At 43.3% G+C, this 19,178-nt stretch overlaps 1 protein-coding gene across 2 annotated transcripts in view; it reads right to left on the bottom strand.

Annotated features, from left to right (window-relative positions):
- TRPM6 (transient receptor potential cation channel subfamily M member 6) overlaps nt 1–19,178 on the bottom strand; it is a 152,501-nt gene that overhangs the window by 114,579 nt on the left and 18,744 nt on the right. For both annotated transcript variants that reach the window (XM_066604163.1, XM_066604161.1), the window contains exons 2-5: nt 10,619–10,698; nt 7,721–7,759; nt 2,830–3,010; nt 2,314–2,527 (exon numbers count right to left, since the gene is read on the bottom strand). In XM_066604163.1, the coding sequence (XP_066460260.1) occupies nt 2,314–2,527; nt 2,830–3,010; nt 7,721–7,759; nt 10,619–10,698 (514 nt within the window). The remainder of the gene's footprint in view (nt 1–2,313; nt 2,528–2,829; nt 3,011–7,720; nt 7,760–10,618; nt 10,699–19,178) is intronic.

Raw genomic sequence — 19,178 nt, 5'->3', positions numbered from 1 at the left:
CCACAGTTCCAATTAACAAAATTGTGATCCGTGTTTGGTTCATCAGAACCAGACCTCCACACCAGACACCCCCACTTACTGCTTCTCGCTGGGTCCTCATCACCTTCAGGCACTGTTGCGCTGAATCCTAATGCTGCCGGACATCTAAAATCCCATGTTAAGCGTATAAGGACCTACTGCAACAGCGTTTGGAGGTGAAGAGGAGCGAGTAGCAGTAAGTGATGATGTCATCATATATTGGATATGATATGCATCAAACAACCAAACCGATTCAAGTTAGTGAGGGAAACTGCAATACCAGGAACAGCTGCTATAAAACGTATGGCGCTGTGCCTGGTATGGCCTGAAGTGACAGTGGCACTCATTGGAGAGCAGCTGTCACTTCAGTCAGCTAATCTGCAGTGACCTCAAGGGGCAGATCCCTGACGATCAACTATTGATGACCATCAATAGTTAAGTCCTGGAAAACCCCTTTGACACCTTAGTGCTCCAGGATACATATGAATGTCCTGAGTGCGCAGGTTTGTATGGAACGGGATCAGGAGTCAAGCCTGCTCCATACATGGCCGATGTGAGCTGTCTTTGACAGCTGACAATCGGCCGCAACAGTTGCGATTAGCATTCACGATGAGTGCAGCTGTTAACCCTTCAAAGTGCTCCAATCTGTGCTCAGGGTCCCAAAGAGCACCTTCCCTACAATGAGATCGCAAGGTGCCTTCTGTGTGTAAGGCAGCCCGGGGTCTTCTGAAGGCCTCCAGGACTGCTATGTATTTTTGCCTATTAAGACGGGCTTGTGGCCCCTTTTAATAGAATGCTTGCAGAAATACCATATATAGTGCAATACTGAAGTATTTCAGTATATGGTATGAGTAATCAAAGAATTACAAGTTCAAGTCCCAAATAGAGACTAGAAAAAAAGTAAGAATAAGTGATAAAAAACATTTTGCATTATGGTAAAAAATAAAAGTATACTAAATATATATTTTTTTTAATTTTTCCATTCCTTTTCCATAATTATAATAAAAAAACAATACAAAAAAACCCTAAAACATATTTAATATCACCGTGTTCATAGAAGTCTGAGCTTTTAAAATAATGCTTTATTTATCCTGAACTGTGAACATAGTGAGTAAAAAAAATAAAATACACAATGCCAGAATTGCACTTTTATTTTTCATTTAGTCTCTAAGAAGCTGGGAATTTTGCTGGGAATGAGTGATTATGATTTGTTTAAATCTAATTATGATTAGTTGTATTGTTTTGGTGTTCTAATGTTATGTTCTATGTACAGATGTCATGAAATTAAAGGCCAATTGTATTCAAAAATACAAATTTCAATAAAAATTTCAATTAAAAAAAAGACAATCTCATCAGGAAAATTCTAGTCCATATACTTTATTATGTATATATTCCCTATTCTGGAGCCCTCTGTAAGACAGACCAGAAAATTACCAAGTATCATATAAACATCCTCAGGTAGACCTGAGCTATTCCTGTATTAAATAGGACAGCTGTTACTCTGAATTTAAGGCTTCTTTCACACAAGCGCATATCGGCCGGCATCAGATCACATGGGCGTATTCCTGAGACGTCAAAGCGCCCGGCAAGGCCGATATAGCGTCAGGCATTTTTACGTCGGGCCCAAAAGATAGTCTTGGAACTATCTTTTGGGACTGAAAACGTCTGTCGCCTCATGGGCTCCTATGGGAGCCCACAGCAGAGGCCGTAGGTGGCTGCTAAACTCCCTCCCTCTGGTCCCCCCGCCCCCACCCCGTGCAGGCTCTCACCTCTCGTCTCCTCCCCACTTGTTCTGTACAATGGAAGGGGGCGAGACAGGGGCGGGGCTAAGCAGCGGCCCATCCCACCTCCTTCGATTAATGGATATGGACAAGGGGCGGGATGTGGGCGGAGCTAAGCTCCCACCCTCTCCCCGCCCCTTGTCCATAGCCATCAGTGAGAGGAGGCGGGACGGGCCGCCACTTAGCTCTGCCCCCCCATCACAAAGAACAAGCGGGGAGGAGAAGATAGGTGAGCCTGCGATGGGGAGGGAGGGGAAATGCGCAACGGCATGGTGAGCTTGGTGCATATGCACCGGGCCCCATGCCGTGTGAATGGGCGCACAAACGTTAGATTTGTGCACCCGTTCATGAACTTCTATGCCCTAGATGGAAGCGTATATTGGCCGGCCGTAAAAACGCCGGCCAATATGCGCTCGTGTGAAAGAGGCCTCATACTGCATTCCTCGACATATACAACTGGTTTCACAAAGACAAACAATTTATCAGAAGATGACCAAAGAATGACCGAAAATACCTGTATTAGTGCCTTCGGTCAGGATCCATGCTCCAGTAGTCTCTGCAGCTTTCACCAAGCCTTTGCCAAACACCTGCTTGACTTTGGAAGGAAGCTTAAAATTCTCGAGCCCTCCATGAACAGAAATCACTAGTTTGGGAAGCTCCATCTGCCATTCTTCTATCATCAGATGCATTAATTGGTCTGAAGAGGTGTCATAGGATATTCGTATGTACTGAAAACAAAAAACAAGTAGTTTGTGAGCAAAACACTCCCAGTAAGTCTTCCAAAAAGGCTGCTGCCAGCCGACACAAGGAAGAGCTGGCTGTACATGTACTTTTATTGCTCCCATAGACTTCAGTGGCAGTTATATAACTCTGCATACAGAGAGCTCCCCCTCTTGGCAGCTAAAAGCACCACGCTTTCCATCATTTAAACCTGATACCTGTCACATAGAAAAAAAGACGCAGTTTAAGTCTCCATGAAAGTTACACAAGACATCTGGAAAAAAAGAAAGACTATTGTTACATGAAGTACCTTTGCATGGTAGGTGTGATGGCCGTCTTGGAAATTGATGGTTCCAAAAGCATCTGTGGGGCTGGTCTTTGTATGCTTCTGCACCGACCATTCCTCGTTATTTACCTCTTGTGATGTAGAATATATTGGCCAATCATAATCTATTCCAGGGTGATCTCCAATTAACCTTCCACAGCAACACCTAAAAACACACATCGCTTACAACCATAAATTCACTGGATTTCAAACCAGGTAATGAGCGATCAAGGTATTATTTTTGGCCAAAGTTAGTATTTCCTTGCATTGTAGTTGAATATATAGTTCATTGGTGTGTGCATACTCTTTTCTACCTCGTCTATACAGTACATATATGTATATGTAGGTCATTTTATATATTATAAGAAAATTCACTCAAAGATTATATTTGTGAATAGGTTATAGAGTTCCTGATGGCTGATCTCCGCCAAATTCCCATGTGTTGGGCCATTTGCCCAAAATTGGTCAAAACAGTGTACAGTGATGTAGGAGTCAATCGTAGCAAAGGAGTGTCACTGAAAACAAAAGCGTCCACATAGGGTCTCCTAGATCAAAAATTGCACCAAAGACGACAGCAGGTGATTTATTTTTCTCTTCTGGCGCTTCACTACAACTGATGCCAGCTTTCCATGGGATCATTCATGGCATCCAGTGCTTCAGTTTTGATGCTGGATGTCTTTCTCAACAGGATAAAAAACCGTTGCATGTATAGCACCAACTTATTCCGCGGTGCTTTCAGGCTTTTTGTTTTTATTACCCCATATCAAGCTGGGTACTCATTTTACCGACCTCGGAAGAATGGAAGGCAGAGTCAGCGTTGAGCCAGCTACCAGAACCATGCAGGCATTGAACCTGCAACCTTCAGGTCATGAGTGAGAGCTTAGGACTGCATTCTGCTGCCTTAACACTCCACCTCCCTATGCTGTATGAAATCGTTCTCCCCTAGACAGAGGCTGCCTACTTCTTCCTAACACTCTAGGCTCTAATGTCTCCTCAACCCTCTATTTGTCTCTGCTAGTCCTGAGATGGTGCTTCTCAGTTACTGAAGTCTGCTCTGTGACATCTGAGAGAAGATGCGGCTGTACGATCAGTCATTAGAGAGAACAGTCTGTGTGCTTAAGAACTGCTTTTAAGAGATGTAAATTCAGGCAGCTGCCTAAGGCCGCTGTTTCCTAGGGCTGAGGATTGGAATCCGAGGAACAACCTGAGAGTACAGTAGAAACTACTTTGTGGTGGTTATAGCACAATCATGCAGCTTTCCTCGGCTCCTGTATGATGGGCGCACACAAGGAAGCTGAATGGGATTATCTTGAGATCGGATGATCTCCTTTGGCTTCTTGTTACATTGCAGGTGCCAGAAGGGTAATAAGTAACATGTAACATTGTACTAGACACAAGGTGCTGTGCCACTAACCCCACCAGGAAAATTACTACCAACGTCTTCATTATCCTTAAACACTAGGGGTTTAACCATTAACCCATTAAATTCTTTATTATTCAAGTTCACCAGGGATGTTCGCTTTAACCGCTTCCCTAACCTAGAACAACAGTATTCTTCATTCGAGGGGTTGCCTAGGACTTTTACTATATATGACCTATCCTCAAGATAGGTCAACAGTAGAGGATCGTCGGAATCTGCCACTTGCGATCTCCACCGATTAGCCGATTCCTAGCACCGCTATCTATGCAAACAGTGCTGGAAGCAGATAGCACTGTCAACATTACAGTGGCCAAGTTTGATACTACAGGAACAGCTCACATTGAATCCAAGCTCATTTACCCACTGATTTCTTTGGGTTGTGGATGTAACTTCTTCAAATAGTTGCAACTGACTCGTCACTAACGGATTGTCTTTCTGAATGCTGTTTGTCCAGTAGGTTTCCCATATCTTTCAAGTGGCAATCCCAATGACGAATGTTACTTTCATGTGGCGGTTCTTCATTAAACATATGACTGTACGCCCGTCGCACACAGGTCACAGGTTCAACTTTTGCTCGCCACAAGATACCGTAAACTTTCCTTCGCCATCTTGATTATTTATGTACTCACTCCCACTGACCTCGGAAGGGAAAACTTGAAGAATTTGACTTTCATGTGACGCCCTTTTTATGTGTCTGTCATGTTTCATTCCAACAACATAATCATTGGAAACCCCACCATGACGTTTGAGACACACTATTATGAAAGTGGCAGATATTTATATTTTATAGTAATTTGATTCATTTGTCTCAAGTTGATTTGTTGTATATTGTAGATACTATTCTTTTTTTTAAAGAGAACACAGATTTTGACCCTTTCCATTTTTTGCGGACAGTGTAACAAAAGGCAGGGAGGGCTCCTGCGGTAGTCTGTTACATTAGATATTGGAAGGGGAATGGTTGATCTCCCTGAACAAATATACAATCATTCTTTATAAGATTTACTTATTAATTACTACTTCTATATTTTGCATTTGGAGAAAAATGCATAGTAAACATAAAAACAAAGTTTTCAGAGAGTGCTGCGTGATCAAGTGGCAGAATAGGCAAGCAGTAATTCTTGCTATCACTTTTAAGGCTCCAAAAAGCTATCTTTTCTCCTCAAGGAGAACAGTGAGTGAGGAGACTTAAAAGACAATTCATGCTCCTCTGGGTAATATGCAAATAAGGGAGATGGAACAATACCTCTGCAGCGCCACCTATTGAAAGGCAGCATTCCTTCAAATCAATGTTAGACTCTTTATACAAGCCTTGCAACAATGACCTGGGATTGAAAGCACTCAGAGGAGCATGAATGGCCTTTTAAGTCTCCTCACTCACTGCTCTTCTTACTTAAAGGGGTTCTGTCAGCAAAAAAAAAAAAATCTATACTCACCTGTACCTCACCGGGCCATTCACCAGACACCTCCTCATCTTTCCATGTCCATCCTGCAGGCTGTATAGGGCTGTGCAGAAGCTGGCAAAGTTCCAGCTCCGCAACTGCCTCAGCCCTTGCGGGGCGGCAAGTACTTCTGTCCGGGTCAGTAGTCGGCAGTGCTGACAGAACCCCTTTAAGGTGAAAAGATAGCATTTCTGGCCCATGTCACAGGCCTCTTACTAGCAAAACCAGAAATCTACTGCACACTGACGAGGGGCAAACATCCCGAAACAGCTGTCTGTGCATGGATTCTGGCTTGGCTTTCAATTCCCAGCCATTATTACAAGGCTTGTATAAAGAGTCTAACATTGATTTGAGGGAATACTGCCTTCCAATAGGTGGCGCTACTAGAGGTATTGTTCAATCCCCCTTATTTGCATTTTTAAGGCTCACATGGGCATATTTGAGCGCGTTTTGTTCACGTAGAAATGCAAAGAATAGAATCCATTGATTTCAATGGGTTTATACACATTTCCTTTTTTATGTGTGCAAAAAATACAGAACCTGCTCTATTTTGTACGCATTTGCGGGCCCCATAGAAGTCTATTGGAGGTACGCAAATGCGCATGTGAACACTTCTGGACCTCATTAGACTAAATCAAATCAGGGATGGGGGTCCCGTGCCCATGTGAACATCCCCAGCATGCGCAAAAAAGTACGGTTAAATAGGCAAACATGCACGCAGAAGTGCTTCGTGCGTGTCAACAATGCGTTGCGCTGAGACACGCTCAAAAACGCATACGCCTGTATAAAGGAGCCGTTAAAGTCTCATAATGAGTGCCAAGTGGAAAATAGTTTGTGTGCAATAGTCCGGATGCTGTAAACTAAGGGAACAAATTGGAAATACTCCCATAAACCTTTAACTTCTATTGTTGGCCGCTTTATTTCGAACCTCCAACAGTGCTTTTTGCAGGGAAATTAAACACTTTATAGCACATAAGTCCAACAGTAATAGTACAGGACATCATGATGCCCAATTCTGGCTATATACCCAATTAATATCCTGTGTATGTTTTATGTGTGTCTAAGCCTTATGAAGAAGAACAGAAGCGAGCCATAAAACCCTAAGTAAATACCGGACTGCGCCTTATACAGCGCTCCAATACTGGACGATCTGCTAGTTCTGTCAAAAAGGCCAATTTAGTTCCCATGTTACCTGCCTCGATTTCTGCCAAGCTGATTAGATCTATGCTATTGGCAGGACTTTATTGAAGCAAACATACTTCTGTGTTTGCTGACAGGAAATAGATTATGTAAATCAACCAACAATTGCCAAAACTATAGTATAAGTGAGCTGAAGCCATGAATGCACAATGTCCAGTAATGCCTACGGAGTGCAAACTGAAAGTAATGCTACAGTAAGTACAGGGCAAACATTGCTGCATCATTGTGTGGCAACGGCTGGATTGCTTCTTAAGTCTGTTTAAGCATCTCATCAACCCCCTTGGCTTACTCAGTTACCTCATTAGGGGGGTTTCAAAAGCAGTTTTTGGCACAGTTTTTCATGCCAAATTCAGAAATTGATTCAAAAGAATTTGGAAATTTGAAAAAGCAACTTTTCCTTCCTGCTGGATCCACTTCTGGCTAAGACTTATAAGCATGTATGACAGCCTACCACAAAACAAAAAAAACTCTATGTGCGATCCCAATCTTACAACTGCATAAGGATGCTGTCACACCCCATTTTTTAAAAATGGAGTCACATACATGAGCGATTTTTTTCCCACATTGCATTGCGGTGCGGAAAAAAAATTGCGTCATGCTCCAGCTACAGTCAAACAGCTCCGGCTGTGGCTTACCTCCGGGGAACCAAAGGATCAGCGGTCAAAAATTCAACGCCCTCAATCCTTCTTTTCCCTGAATCCCTGACATCATCTGTCAAGTAAAAGTCGAACCGCCCCCTTACGCATCAGAGAGTCATGCAGCCCTGTATGGGTGCTTTAAGTAATATAGGCATGGGACTGATTTAAAGACACTTTACCTGATAAGGTTCTGACAGACCTGGCACCCACCATGGCATCTATAAAAGAAAGAACACCATTCTGGGTTAAACAACAAAATAGCTTCTGTTAAGAAACTCAGTCACAGACTTTTCACAGGCCACAAGGTACGGAGAGGCATGCCGATTACAACGATATGTCTACTGTATGTGTCTGTGCAGTAGTTTGGGAGAAACTTGCATTTCACTTGCAGCAGTCAGTCATAGATGACTTCAGGAAGTAGTCCTTGATATTCATGAACTGCAGGCTATTCCTGCCCACCCCATCCTACAGCCACTGATTGACAGAGGTCTGTTTATTACTGTTCATAGTAATTTTTTTTTTCTTGGAAGTCAGACCATGGTGATACCTGGGCTTCAACAACGGTTGAAATCCACGTCAATATTACAAAGCTTTCATTCATCTCCAGAATCCAGTAGAACATTAAAATAAGCACAAATTGGGTCAGCTAGGTTTCCAAACCAGAGACCGGTGCATTCGATCACTTCTGTCCAAGCTACCAACTACACCAACAAATGATAGGTGTCTCATATTTTTAGAAGCATTGGCTTATTGCATGCTATACATAGAAATGATGATGGTCAAAGTTAAAAGACCCTGCTTGAATACCACTGCTTGTAGCCTATAACCACCGGGATCTATATAGACCCTGGGAAGGTGTTGCATCTCACTATCAATATTCTAAAACATGGCAGATCAATGTCAATAGTACATGGGCACAGTTAGTCCAAAATGCATTAACACTTTCCAATCCAATTGGTATCCTGGTGTTCCTAGGGGGCTTACTCTTTTTCTGCCATTATACAACGGCGCTATCTGCTGGCTAAAGCCAGTACTGCATGAGGTGAGAGTTGGATAGGCTCCGACAGCAGAGAGGCTGGCAATATACAGTAAGAGAACCCCGACGGATGTCTTCCAACATCGGAGCTGTGCAGCCTTAAATCATAATGTCTTTAGACGTCATCCAGTGGATCGGAAAGGGTTAAACGTTCTGCTGACTTTTAAATTAATTTAAAAAGCTAGTGAATTTTAATTATTACTGATGCTGGACTTTTCCATATTCATTCCCCGAGTTTCACGAGACTCGTTGGTCCACCAGTGGTCCATGCACCCCCACAGGATATTCCTCTGGCTTGTAAATGAGCGTATAGATCCAACATGGGTAAGCTGGCACTATGATGTCTGTGTCAGTAACTATTCTCAGTCTGATGGGAAGGTCTCCCTTTCCTTCCCGAGTCGGCAGGGTCATTACTACCTAGCATGAGCTTCCAGGAGAGCCACAAGCTAGGCAGCAAGGCCTTAAATTAAAAGGAACTGTTGCTATAAGCGGTTTCAAAAGTAGATTAATGATTACCCACTAAGACTGATGATCCCTTGGGGATCACTTTACATACAGCTATAAGTCAACTTGCCTATCAAAATAATTGTTATGCATTCTGAGAAAATACCATTTTCCGAGTTTATCACCTATATTCTGTGCCTGGGAATTTTGCCCATAATCTACTTTTAATTGAAAGTAGATTATTTGAGTCCAACAAATCATAGAGCAGGTGCTCATTAGCAACTTCTGGGAATTCCAGAAGTGTAAGGTCACTCATAGTAGTCTTAAAATTCAATATTTTCAAGTATTTGGTATTGATCAGAATGACACACATTACAAAACACAAGTATTGATTAAATTAAGAAATCACTCTGAAAGTGGCATTTACATTTACTGATGGGACTTGTGCTGACAACTAGTAATGCGTAATTAGTAGAATAATTTGTTAGTGTCAGTATCAGGAAAAACATTTGCAATTGGGATGGTCGATTCTGACTCCCATTAAATGCTATCACACATCTGGGGAAAACTGTGCTCCTCCTAAAAATTGGTCAAAATAGTGTACAGAAAATAAAAGAAGTCCCACATAGGGTCTCCAAGATCACAAATTGTGCCAAGAAAGACAGCAGGTGATGTGCTTCTCTTAAAAGTAATGCCATGAAAGAGAAATTCTGCAAGATGAACACAACACTCAAGCACGGACCTTCTCCAAGGAACAGCTGTAGAGCTACCAAAATTTTTGAACTGCAAGGCAGCAGGTGTGAGCTTTGTTTTAAAAGCAATATCAAAGTTTGCAAAAAAAAAAAAATAATTCTACCAGTGAAGAGAACACCCAAGCACACCCCCTCTCCAAGGAAAAAAACTGTAAAAAGCTACAGCTGTTTCTTGTTCACTTTGGGTGGAGCAAACATGGTGGAAGCAGAAGGAGAGCAGCAGCAGTTCCTCCACCGCCACCAGCACCTTTAGGGTAGAGTGTGCTCCTCCTCATGGAAACATGAGAGCTATAGCTCTGTATTTCCATATTTGTGTATTTTTCATTGGGGGGGGCAAGTAGGAGGAGGAAACATGGTGAAAGCAGGAGGCAAGAAAGGGAGCAGCAGCTGCACCACTACCATCAGCAGCAACAGCACCGTGGCCTATATGGTGGTCCTTCTGCAAGTACTGCAGCATAAAAGCACTCATATACCTCAAAGTGCCCAAGGGTGATGGAAAATAGATTTTGGCCAAAAACCTGTTAGGACTAACCAGATTCAATTTTGAAAAAAATCGGGAGGATTTTAATCGCCTGGCCAATCAAGATGGGCAACACAACAGACAACAATGACTTTAATAGTGGCACAATCAATCTGGATGAACAATAGTTTATCATACATGCAGTACTATGGTCTCGCTAAGCAAACGTTTGTTAACACTGACTGACCGCAATTTTACCAGCATGGTTTCTACAAGATAAATTGAGTCCAGATGAATCCCGGCAAACACACATATGTACATAAGAGAAATATCCAGAAGTGTGTATACATAAATGTTAGTAATTATGATGGCTCTTCGCACATACCGGTGTGGATCTTTGGAAGCTGGTATAATCTTTGCACATTCTCTTTTGCAGAAAAGACCTTCAATCCAAGATCTCTGGGACTACATACAAACAAAACACGTGAATTAAAATAGATTCGGCATTTTAAACGTTAGCAATTACATATATCAGATCTTAAAGGAGATGTCCCGCGCCGAAACGGGTTTTTTTTTTTTTTAAACCCCCCCCCCCCCGTTCGGCGCGAGACAACCCCGATGCAGGGGTTAAAAAACCCACCCGCACAGCGCTTACCTGAATCCCGGCGGTCCGGCGTCTTCATACTCACCTGCTGAAGATGGCCGCCGGGATCCTCTGTCTTCATGGACCGCAGGGCTTCTGTGCGGTCCATTGCCGATTCCAGCCTCCTGATTGGCTGGAATCGGCACGTGACGGGGCGGAGCTACACGGAGCCCCATAGAGAAGAGGAGAAGACCCGGACTGCGCAAGCGCGGCTAATTTGGCCATCGGAGGGCGAAAATTAGTCGGCACCATGGAGACGAGGACGCCAGCAACGGAGCAGGTAAGTATAAAACTTTTGATAACTTCTGTATGGCTCATAATTAATGCACAATGTACATTACAAAGTGCATTATTATGGCCATGCAGAAGTGTATAGACCCACTTGCTGCCTCGGGACAACCCCTTTAAGAAAATGTAGCAATCTCCTGAACTCCGCCATTCTAGTATTTGGTAAGAGAAACCAAGTCATCTTGTAGGTATGATACCTTTTAATGGCTGACAAAAATACATGATGTTCTAGTAAGCTTTCGAGGTATCATATCTATAAGATTACTTGTTTTCTCCTACTGAGAACAATCCTATTTTGCTACACTGGCTAACACTATACTAAACTTCTTTCGTTTTATGCGAGGTCTGTGTCTCTCCGTACAGCTTATAGCTGTATGTAAAATGATCCCCAAGGGATCACCAGTCTTTTTTTTGTTTTATGCTAGTATTTCCTCCACTATTTACTTTCTTTATGACATTATTGATTCGCGCAGCAATGTATGGCTACCGAAAATTCAATTCCATTTCAGAGAATAAAAAAAATCACTGAAAAAAGGGAATACACAGAATGCGGCCATATACTTCCCAATGTACTGATACAAGAGGGCAGGTAGAAGCACCACATCCCTCAACATGCAGACAGCCAAACTACCATATGGAGAAGCAATTGCACAGGTGGAAGTACTGATCAACAGCCACTCACACACCTTGCTTAGCCCGCCTGCACACGAACGCATGCAAGCAGAATCAAACCCTGCGTACGGCCAGCAAACCCACATACTGGTCATTTATCTTCTTTCTCGGTATTGGAGATGGCCGCTGGACATGCACAGTAAAGATTTTTTATTTTTTTTTTTATTATAAAAGTTTCTTTTTCCTACGCCGTCGCAAGGCGATGACGCGGGTACTCGCCTCCTATCAACAATGCCAAGGTCGGACGGCTTGCATGGACTTCAATGGAAGCCGTCGGTGAGGACACCACACAAAAATATAGCGTGCTGCATTTTTTCCTCCACTTGCGGAAATTGCAATTGGTTTCCATGAGTGTGCAGGAAGAAGCGATTTTTCAAAGCACAAGTGAAAAAGGTTTGGTACGGTGTTAGCCAGTAATAGCAAAAGGTGATTGTCCTCAGTAAGAGAAACCAAGTAATCTTGTAGATATGATACCTTTTAATGGCTAACAAAAATGAATGATGTTATAGCGAGCTTTTGAACCAACCAACAGAGGCTTCTTCCTCAGGCTCAATTAAATAGATCTGAAGAGGCATGCATTATATATATATTTATTTATACATACACACGTTATAAATACCCGCTGTTTGATGCATAAAGGAAGGAATCATCTGATTACACAGACACCAAATGTGTGTGATTCGTCTTGATTTCCGGAGCGGCTCCTGAATACTACTTCTTCCAATAACAAATTCTACACAAGCACGATATACTAGTTTCGCAGATAAAATTGCAACAACAATTTTGGCGCAACCAACGTGTGTAACGGGGGGATTCGAGAGGTATCCTTTGTCCAGTTGACAACCTCTGCCAAACAGGACGGACAGATTCCGATTTCTTGGAGCTCCACTATGTATGCATGTGCAAAAAGTGTCATGTGTCTAAGGCCTCCTTCCCACGAACGGATTTACGCCGCGTAAATCCGCGGCAAAAATCCGCTGCGTTGCCCGCAGCTATTAGGTTCTATTGAAGCTAATAGCACAATGCTCACGGTGCGGAATTCCACCGCGGAATTTCGCACCGTGAAATCTCCCGTCCTCACCCGCAGCATGTTCTATTTGCCGCGGGTGAGGACGGGCTGTACGCGCTGACGGCTTCCATTGCAGTCAATGGAAGCCGTCCGTTCATGCTATCTCCCGCTGCAACCAGTGGAAGATAGCGTGAAAAAACGCTTCCCCGCCTACCGCCGCGCGTCATATGACGCGGCCGGCGCGTCATATGACGTGGCCGGCGCGTCACGTGACACGGCCGGCCGTGTCATGTGACGCGGTGGGCGTGTCACATGACGCGACTGCGGTGGGCGGGGAAGCGTCTTCACGCTATCTTCCGCTGGTAAGTATGGGGTCTCTGGGAGGCGCCGTGACGGGCTTCACTGCAGAATATTATGCGGCGGAGCCCGTCACGCTCGTGTGAAGCCGGCCTAAAAGTTGTTCTGGTATGAATATTATAAATGTATAAATGATGACTGACAGAATAAGACATTCTGGGCTAATAACCACGGACGGATTTCTACTGCATTTCCCACGGCGGAATTCTGCTGCTATTAGGTTCTATGAACCTAATAGCTTTCTGCCTGCCAATGCTCACTTGCAGGATTCCGCCGCGGATATCCGTAGCAGGAAATAAATCGCAGCATGTTCTATTTGCCGCGGATATACGCTGCGGGAGGTTTCCATTGATATAGCATATTAATGGAGACCGCGGAAATCCGTGATCACTCTCAGGCACTATTGCGTTTTTAAACGCGGTACTCCTGCGGCGTAAATCCGCGGGCGTATCCTGCAATGCTCGTGGGCATAATAACTTTAAGCTGTAAGCAGGCTGATGGCACAGGGGCAAAGTCTGCAGACAAATACTTACATAGGGAATACTGCGGATTGTATAACAAACCAGATGAAAATCTAAGGCCGCCTGCATGCAGGCGGATGTGCATTGTGGAATCCGGATGCAGGAAAACACAGGATTTAAAAAAAAAAGAAACTGTATTGCGCATGTCCTATGGCGAGCCGTACGGACCATCTGCAGCACAGCCGGCGAAAGAAGAAAGCAGGCACTCGCGGGTGCCGGCTGGGCACAGGATCGGATTCCGCTGCAGGCTCTTGCATGCGGAATCCAGCCCGGTCATGTGCAGCCGGCCTAACGTGACCGTTACATGTCACGCAATTTAAGATACAGTGCAGTAAAATTGGTTAATTTGCAGAAAAGTAAAGATGTAGCTATTTGAATAACTTACTGTTGATGAGTTCATTGTGGACTGTTGCGGCAAGTTACAAAAGTGAAAGTGAACTTAACCACCATCCGTACATAGAAGATAACATTAATTCTAGTAGACTGCCAATTGACTCCTTAAGGACTGCGATATATATTTGTAAGATAGATAAGGATGTAAAGAAAGTTTGTTGCCGTCAGCGCAAATTTAATAATAATATAAAAATGGAATAAGCTTGGAAATAAAACTGAATTCCTAGTGGGTTAAATAAAAGTAATGTATATGGACAAACAATAAATAATATAAAACAAGAAAATAATAAATACATTACAACAACAACTAAAAGCACAGGCTGTCCCCAACCCATTTCACCATGTCAGAGATGGGGAATTGGGAAATGACCCATTTTACTGCTATTACCCTCATGAATACCAGTAGCAGTTGCCCCCATTTCCCGTTAGTACATAAGGAATGCCAGCTAAAAATTTTATGTAATGTCTCTGAGGGCGATAAGAAGGAATTCTTCTAGTAAATAATATCTTTGTCCTGAATATTCATGTACTAGATCTGGCGGGCCGGCCAAGAGGTGGTCTAGTGGTAAGGATTCAGAACCCTCACCACCGTGGCCCGGGTAGTGAAGGTCAGAGACGAGAAAATGTCAGGACCCTGAGTTCTGTCTTGAGTGCCTCTAAGCGGGAAGGGGCCTCTATAGAAGACAGACGGAGTGAGCCCTTATATTAAAACCGTGAGTACTACAAATAAGACCTGTGTCATCACCCATCTTGAGTACTTTGGGGTGGCATCAGCCCCAAAAGGTGCAAGACAGACGGAGAGAGATTTTGAACTTCGCCTAGTGACCCGTCATGACGGCCTTAGGGAGGTATCAGCCTCAGAAGGAGGGTGAGGGGGGTTCCACTCACGTGTTGACATTTGTAGGTGACCTTGCGGAATACACCTGAGAATCAGTAATAACCAGATGGATCATGGAAGGCTCACAGGGAAATGAGGGGGAAGGGGAAACGTGTTGAAATGCCCACTGGGCAGATAGACCAAGAGATAGAAAGCTCTCCTGTCAGATCCGCTGACTGTAATAGACTGACCTATAAGCGTCCCGATGGCTTAGACAAATAAGACACAGAAGAAACAGATGACAAAACATTTTTGCCTACAGAACGAGTTGGTGGGCTGGAGGAGTGTAGAGAGATGCCTTCCGAGAAAGATTGCGGCGAAGCACATTCAGTAATTGACTGGAGTAACTAGGGCTGATACTGTAGGGTCAGCAGGGGCAGCCATGGATATGTGCCAGAGTCGGTGGCTGAGGGAAATAGAGGTTCTAAGAGTTACAATTGAAAATGAAAATCTTCAGAAGCAGCTTCACGTAAAAATAATAGACGTACAAGAAAGGAGAAGGATTATAACACAACTGAAAAAGATTGGGTGAAGATTCAGGACGCTGTATGAGCAGCTTAAAGCCCAGCATAGTAAGCTAATATCAGGAACGGAGTTCTTCTTGTTATTATTACACCCCGACACAATTAATAATGGGTAGAGATTGCAAAATGAGTAGACCTTTTAATGATATGACTATGATGGACAAAGGCGTAACTTGAAGCTGCTGGGCCCCAGTGCAAAATCTAGAGCTGGGCCCCCAACTATAAAGCTTCATTAATAGTATTGGTTTGCAATATGGGGAAAAGAGACTTTATGGGCCCCCTAGTGCTCCTGGGCCTATGTGTGACCGCACCCTCTACGCCCCTTATACTTACATCCCTGACAGAGAAAAAAATATAAGATTATACAGAGGTTTTATGCCAAAGTGCAGGTACACCTACTGCTCTGATATAGTGAAACGTACCCATCGAGAGATGGCAAGAGCGAAAATATTTCAGAAGTAAAATTAAAGAATAATATTTAGCATGGTAGAGGAAGTGGTGAAAGAAAAGGTGGCATTTACTCATTAACTTGTTAGAATAGTGTAAGGGTGGGACATCTAAAGAAAAAGTATGAAAGCCCTACATGCTTCCCCCAGAAAATGAGTTCTAATTCAAAATGTAGTATTATACCTGATCAGCTATCTGAGCTGTTGGCAGAATTTCCCTTTGGAATTAATAACTACATATCTATCTATCTATCTATCTATCTATCTATCTATCTATCTATCTATCTATCTATCTATCTATCTATCTATCTATCTATCTATCTATCTATCTACATACATACAAAGCTGAAAGCTCTCACTGACTGACTTGCCACTAATTCTCTAACTTCCCGGTGTCATACAAACGTGAAATTTGGCACACACATTCTTTAGGTCCTAAATAGGAAAAGTGAAGAGCTCACAATTTGATTAGTCAATGCTAGTTGCAAAAATAAGTGCAGCCCTATGCAATGTACCTAATCTAATTCTCTAAGTTCCCGGTGTCGTACAAACGTGAAATTTGGCATGAGCATTCTTTAGGTCCTAAATAGGAGAAGTAAAGGGGTCACAACTCTATTACTCAAATTGAAGTGCAAAAGTAAGTGACCCCCTATGTTATGTAACTTCCAGGTGTCATACAAACTTGAAATTTGCCGTGACCATGCTTTACATCCTAATAAGAAAAGTAAAGGAGTTGCAACTTCAATATTCAATTCAAAGCCTGAAAACTGAAAATCTGCGATACATGACATAGTTCTTTTCTCAGAAACCATAAAGCCTAGGGAAATTATTTGTATAGTGAGGAAAATCTGTCTCACCTCTCTGTATATATACTGAGGAGAATCTACCTCACCTCTGTGTATCTACTGAGGAGAATATAACTGACCTCTATGTGTATATACTGAGGAGAATCTAATCCTCCTCTATGTGTATATAATAATAAGAATCTAACAGACCTCTATGTGCAATGAATGACAGAGAGCTGCCTGTGATTGGTTGAGCACTGTGACCAGTCACAGACAGCGCTCAGCTGTTATTCAATGAATGGCTGAGCGCTGCCTGTAATTGGCTGAGCGCTCAGCCAATGAGACGCAGCCCTTACAGCAGACGGGATTTTAAATCCTCGCCCGCTGAAAGAACTTCATTACAGTGCCAGCGACCAAGCGGCTATATGTGCCTTACTGCCTTACTCCCTGCGGGGAGTCCGCTTGTCACTGAACACTGTGAGCATGCTGTCACAGTGTTCAGTGATGAGGGGACTCCCCACGGAGATGAAGAAATCCTCTACCACAGATGAGACAGCTATGGCAGGGGATTCTTTAATCTCTGCGGGGAGTTCCCCTGTCACTGAACACTGTGACAGTGCTATCACAGTGTTCAGTGACAGGTGGACTCCCCGCGGAGAATACTGACAAGCAGCACCGACCTATAGTGCACGCATGTCCTATGTTTTGCAGGTACATGCGTTTGCACGCCTGTAAAACACGGGCATGTGAACAGACCATAAGGAACCAATGGTTCTAATAGACACTCGGTTTTGTGCGGACTTATGCACGCACATAAACACACTCGTCTGAACGAGGCCAAAGAAGAATCTAATGCTTCTCTATGTGTATACATATTTAGTTCCTCTGACTTGACTAAACCATGACTCGATAAAACATTCTGTGCGAATAACTTGGCAGAAGGGTATATCAGCTAGTCAGACAATAAATTTGAAAGTCATGCGGCATCATCCTCAGAGCCGTCTCAGAACACTGGGGTTACTGCCCAGCAACCGATAGTCAATAAAGTGCCTATGTCTCACCTGCATACACATGACATGACTCCTATACAAGATTGGGATGATGATGGATTTAAGGTAGATACTAGTATACATTCTCTATTACATTACTGGACCCAGAGGAAGTCGCTAAGTATTTCCCAGAGTATTCTGTTAGACCCATAGTAGAAAGAGATGAAGATGACCAGTAAATAAAAGGTTCCTAATGTTTGTGTAGGATAAATTTGCAGTTAACCCTTTCCAATGCAATTTGTATCCTGGTTTTCCTAGGGGGATTACTCTTTTTCTGCTGTTATACAATGGCGCAATATGCTGGCTAAAGCCAGTACTGCATGAGGTGACACATTGGATAGGCTCCGACAGCAGAGAGGCTGCCAATATACAGTAAGAGAACCCCGACGGCCGTCTTCCAATATCTGAGCTGTACAGCCTTAAATCATAATGTCTTCAGACGTCAGACAGTGGATTGGAAAGGGTTAATAAGGGTGGGGAAGCGTTCTCCTGTGGAGTCGTGAGAAAAACCGGTAATGTTTCTTTTTGCGGTTCTCAAAGGTAAGATGAATTCTAAAAGGGACGGGTTATCAGCTTTATAGAATTATATGAGAATTTATATAACTGCTCCATCCTATGTTAAATCTATTCATATTACCTTTAATATGAATTGCTGTATAGCCTATAGAATATGCAAATGAACTTTGGAAAGTGATACCATTAAGCTATAGGATGTATGACTCCAAGTAGCCAAGGGTAGATTGTGATAATAGTGGTTAAGGTGGCTATTTGTAGCCTTCCTTTTATACTTTCTATAAACTGTAATTTTTAGGTAGGTTGTTGTAGATTCCCTAGGATCTTCTAAGCGTCTGAAGCTTAAAGGGGTTTTGTCATTAAAAAAAAAAAAAATCAAAAAAAAAAAGAAATCAATGCTTACCTATACCTCCCCAGGCAGACCCCTTACCACTTCTTCTCCTTGCCGATCTTCTCCATTCCCCCGCGTCACCTCACCTTCAGCCGGCCGAATCCTACAGGTCAGTGTAGGTTGTGTCACTAGTGACGTAACTTTCACTGCCTAGGAAGGAATGCTGATCTACTGCCGAGACTGCGCACATGCACTGTCTAGCCGCGAGAGTTTATATATGATTGCAGATACATGGCGTGCATGCAGAGTTTTGGCAATAGCTCGGCACTCCCTGCTAGGCAGTGAATGCTACGTCACTAGTGACGTAACCTACACTGACCTGCAGGAAGAACAATATCTGTGGACGCTTCATCGCCGGAAAACGAGGATCCAGACGGCTTGCTGTGAGTTGACCCGGTGGAACTGCAGGAGCCAGGAGAAGATGAGCGGGAAGAAGATGTGGTAAGCAGACTAATAGGGAAGGAATAGGTAAGTGAA

The sequence above is a fragment of the Eleutherodactylus coqui genome, chromosome 5 (assembly GCF_035609145.1).
Source record: "Eleutherodactylus coqui strain aEleCoq1 chromosome 5, aEleCoq1.hap1, whole genome shotgun sequence".
Classification (NCBI taxonomy): Eukaryota; Metazoa; Chordata; class Amphibia; order Anura; family Eleutherodactylidae; genus Eleutherodactylus; species Eleutherodactylus coqui.
Note: the sequence above shows the minus strand (reverse complement) of the source record. Positions and strands in the feature narration are given on the sequence as shown.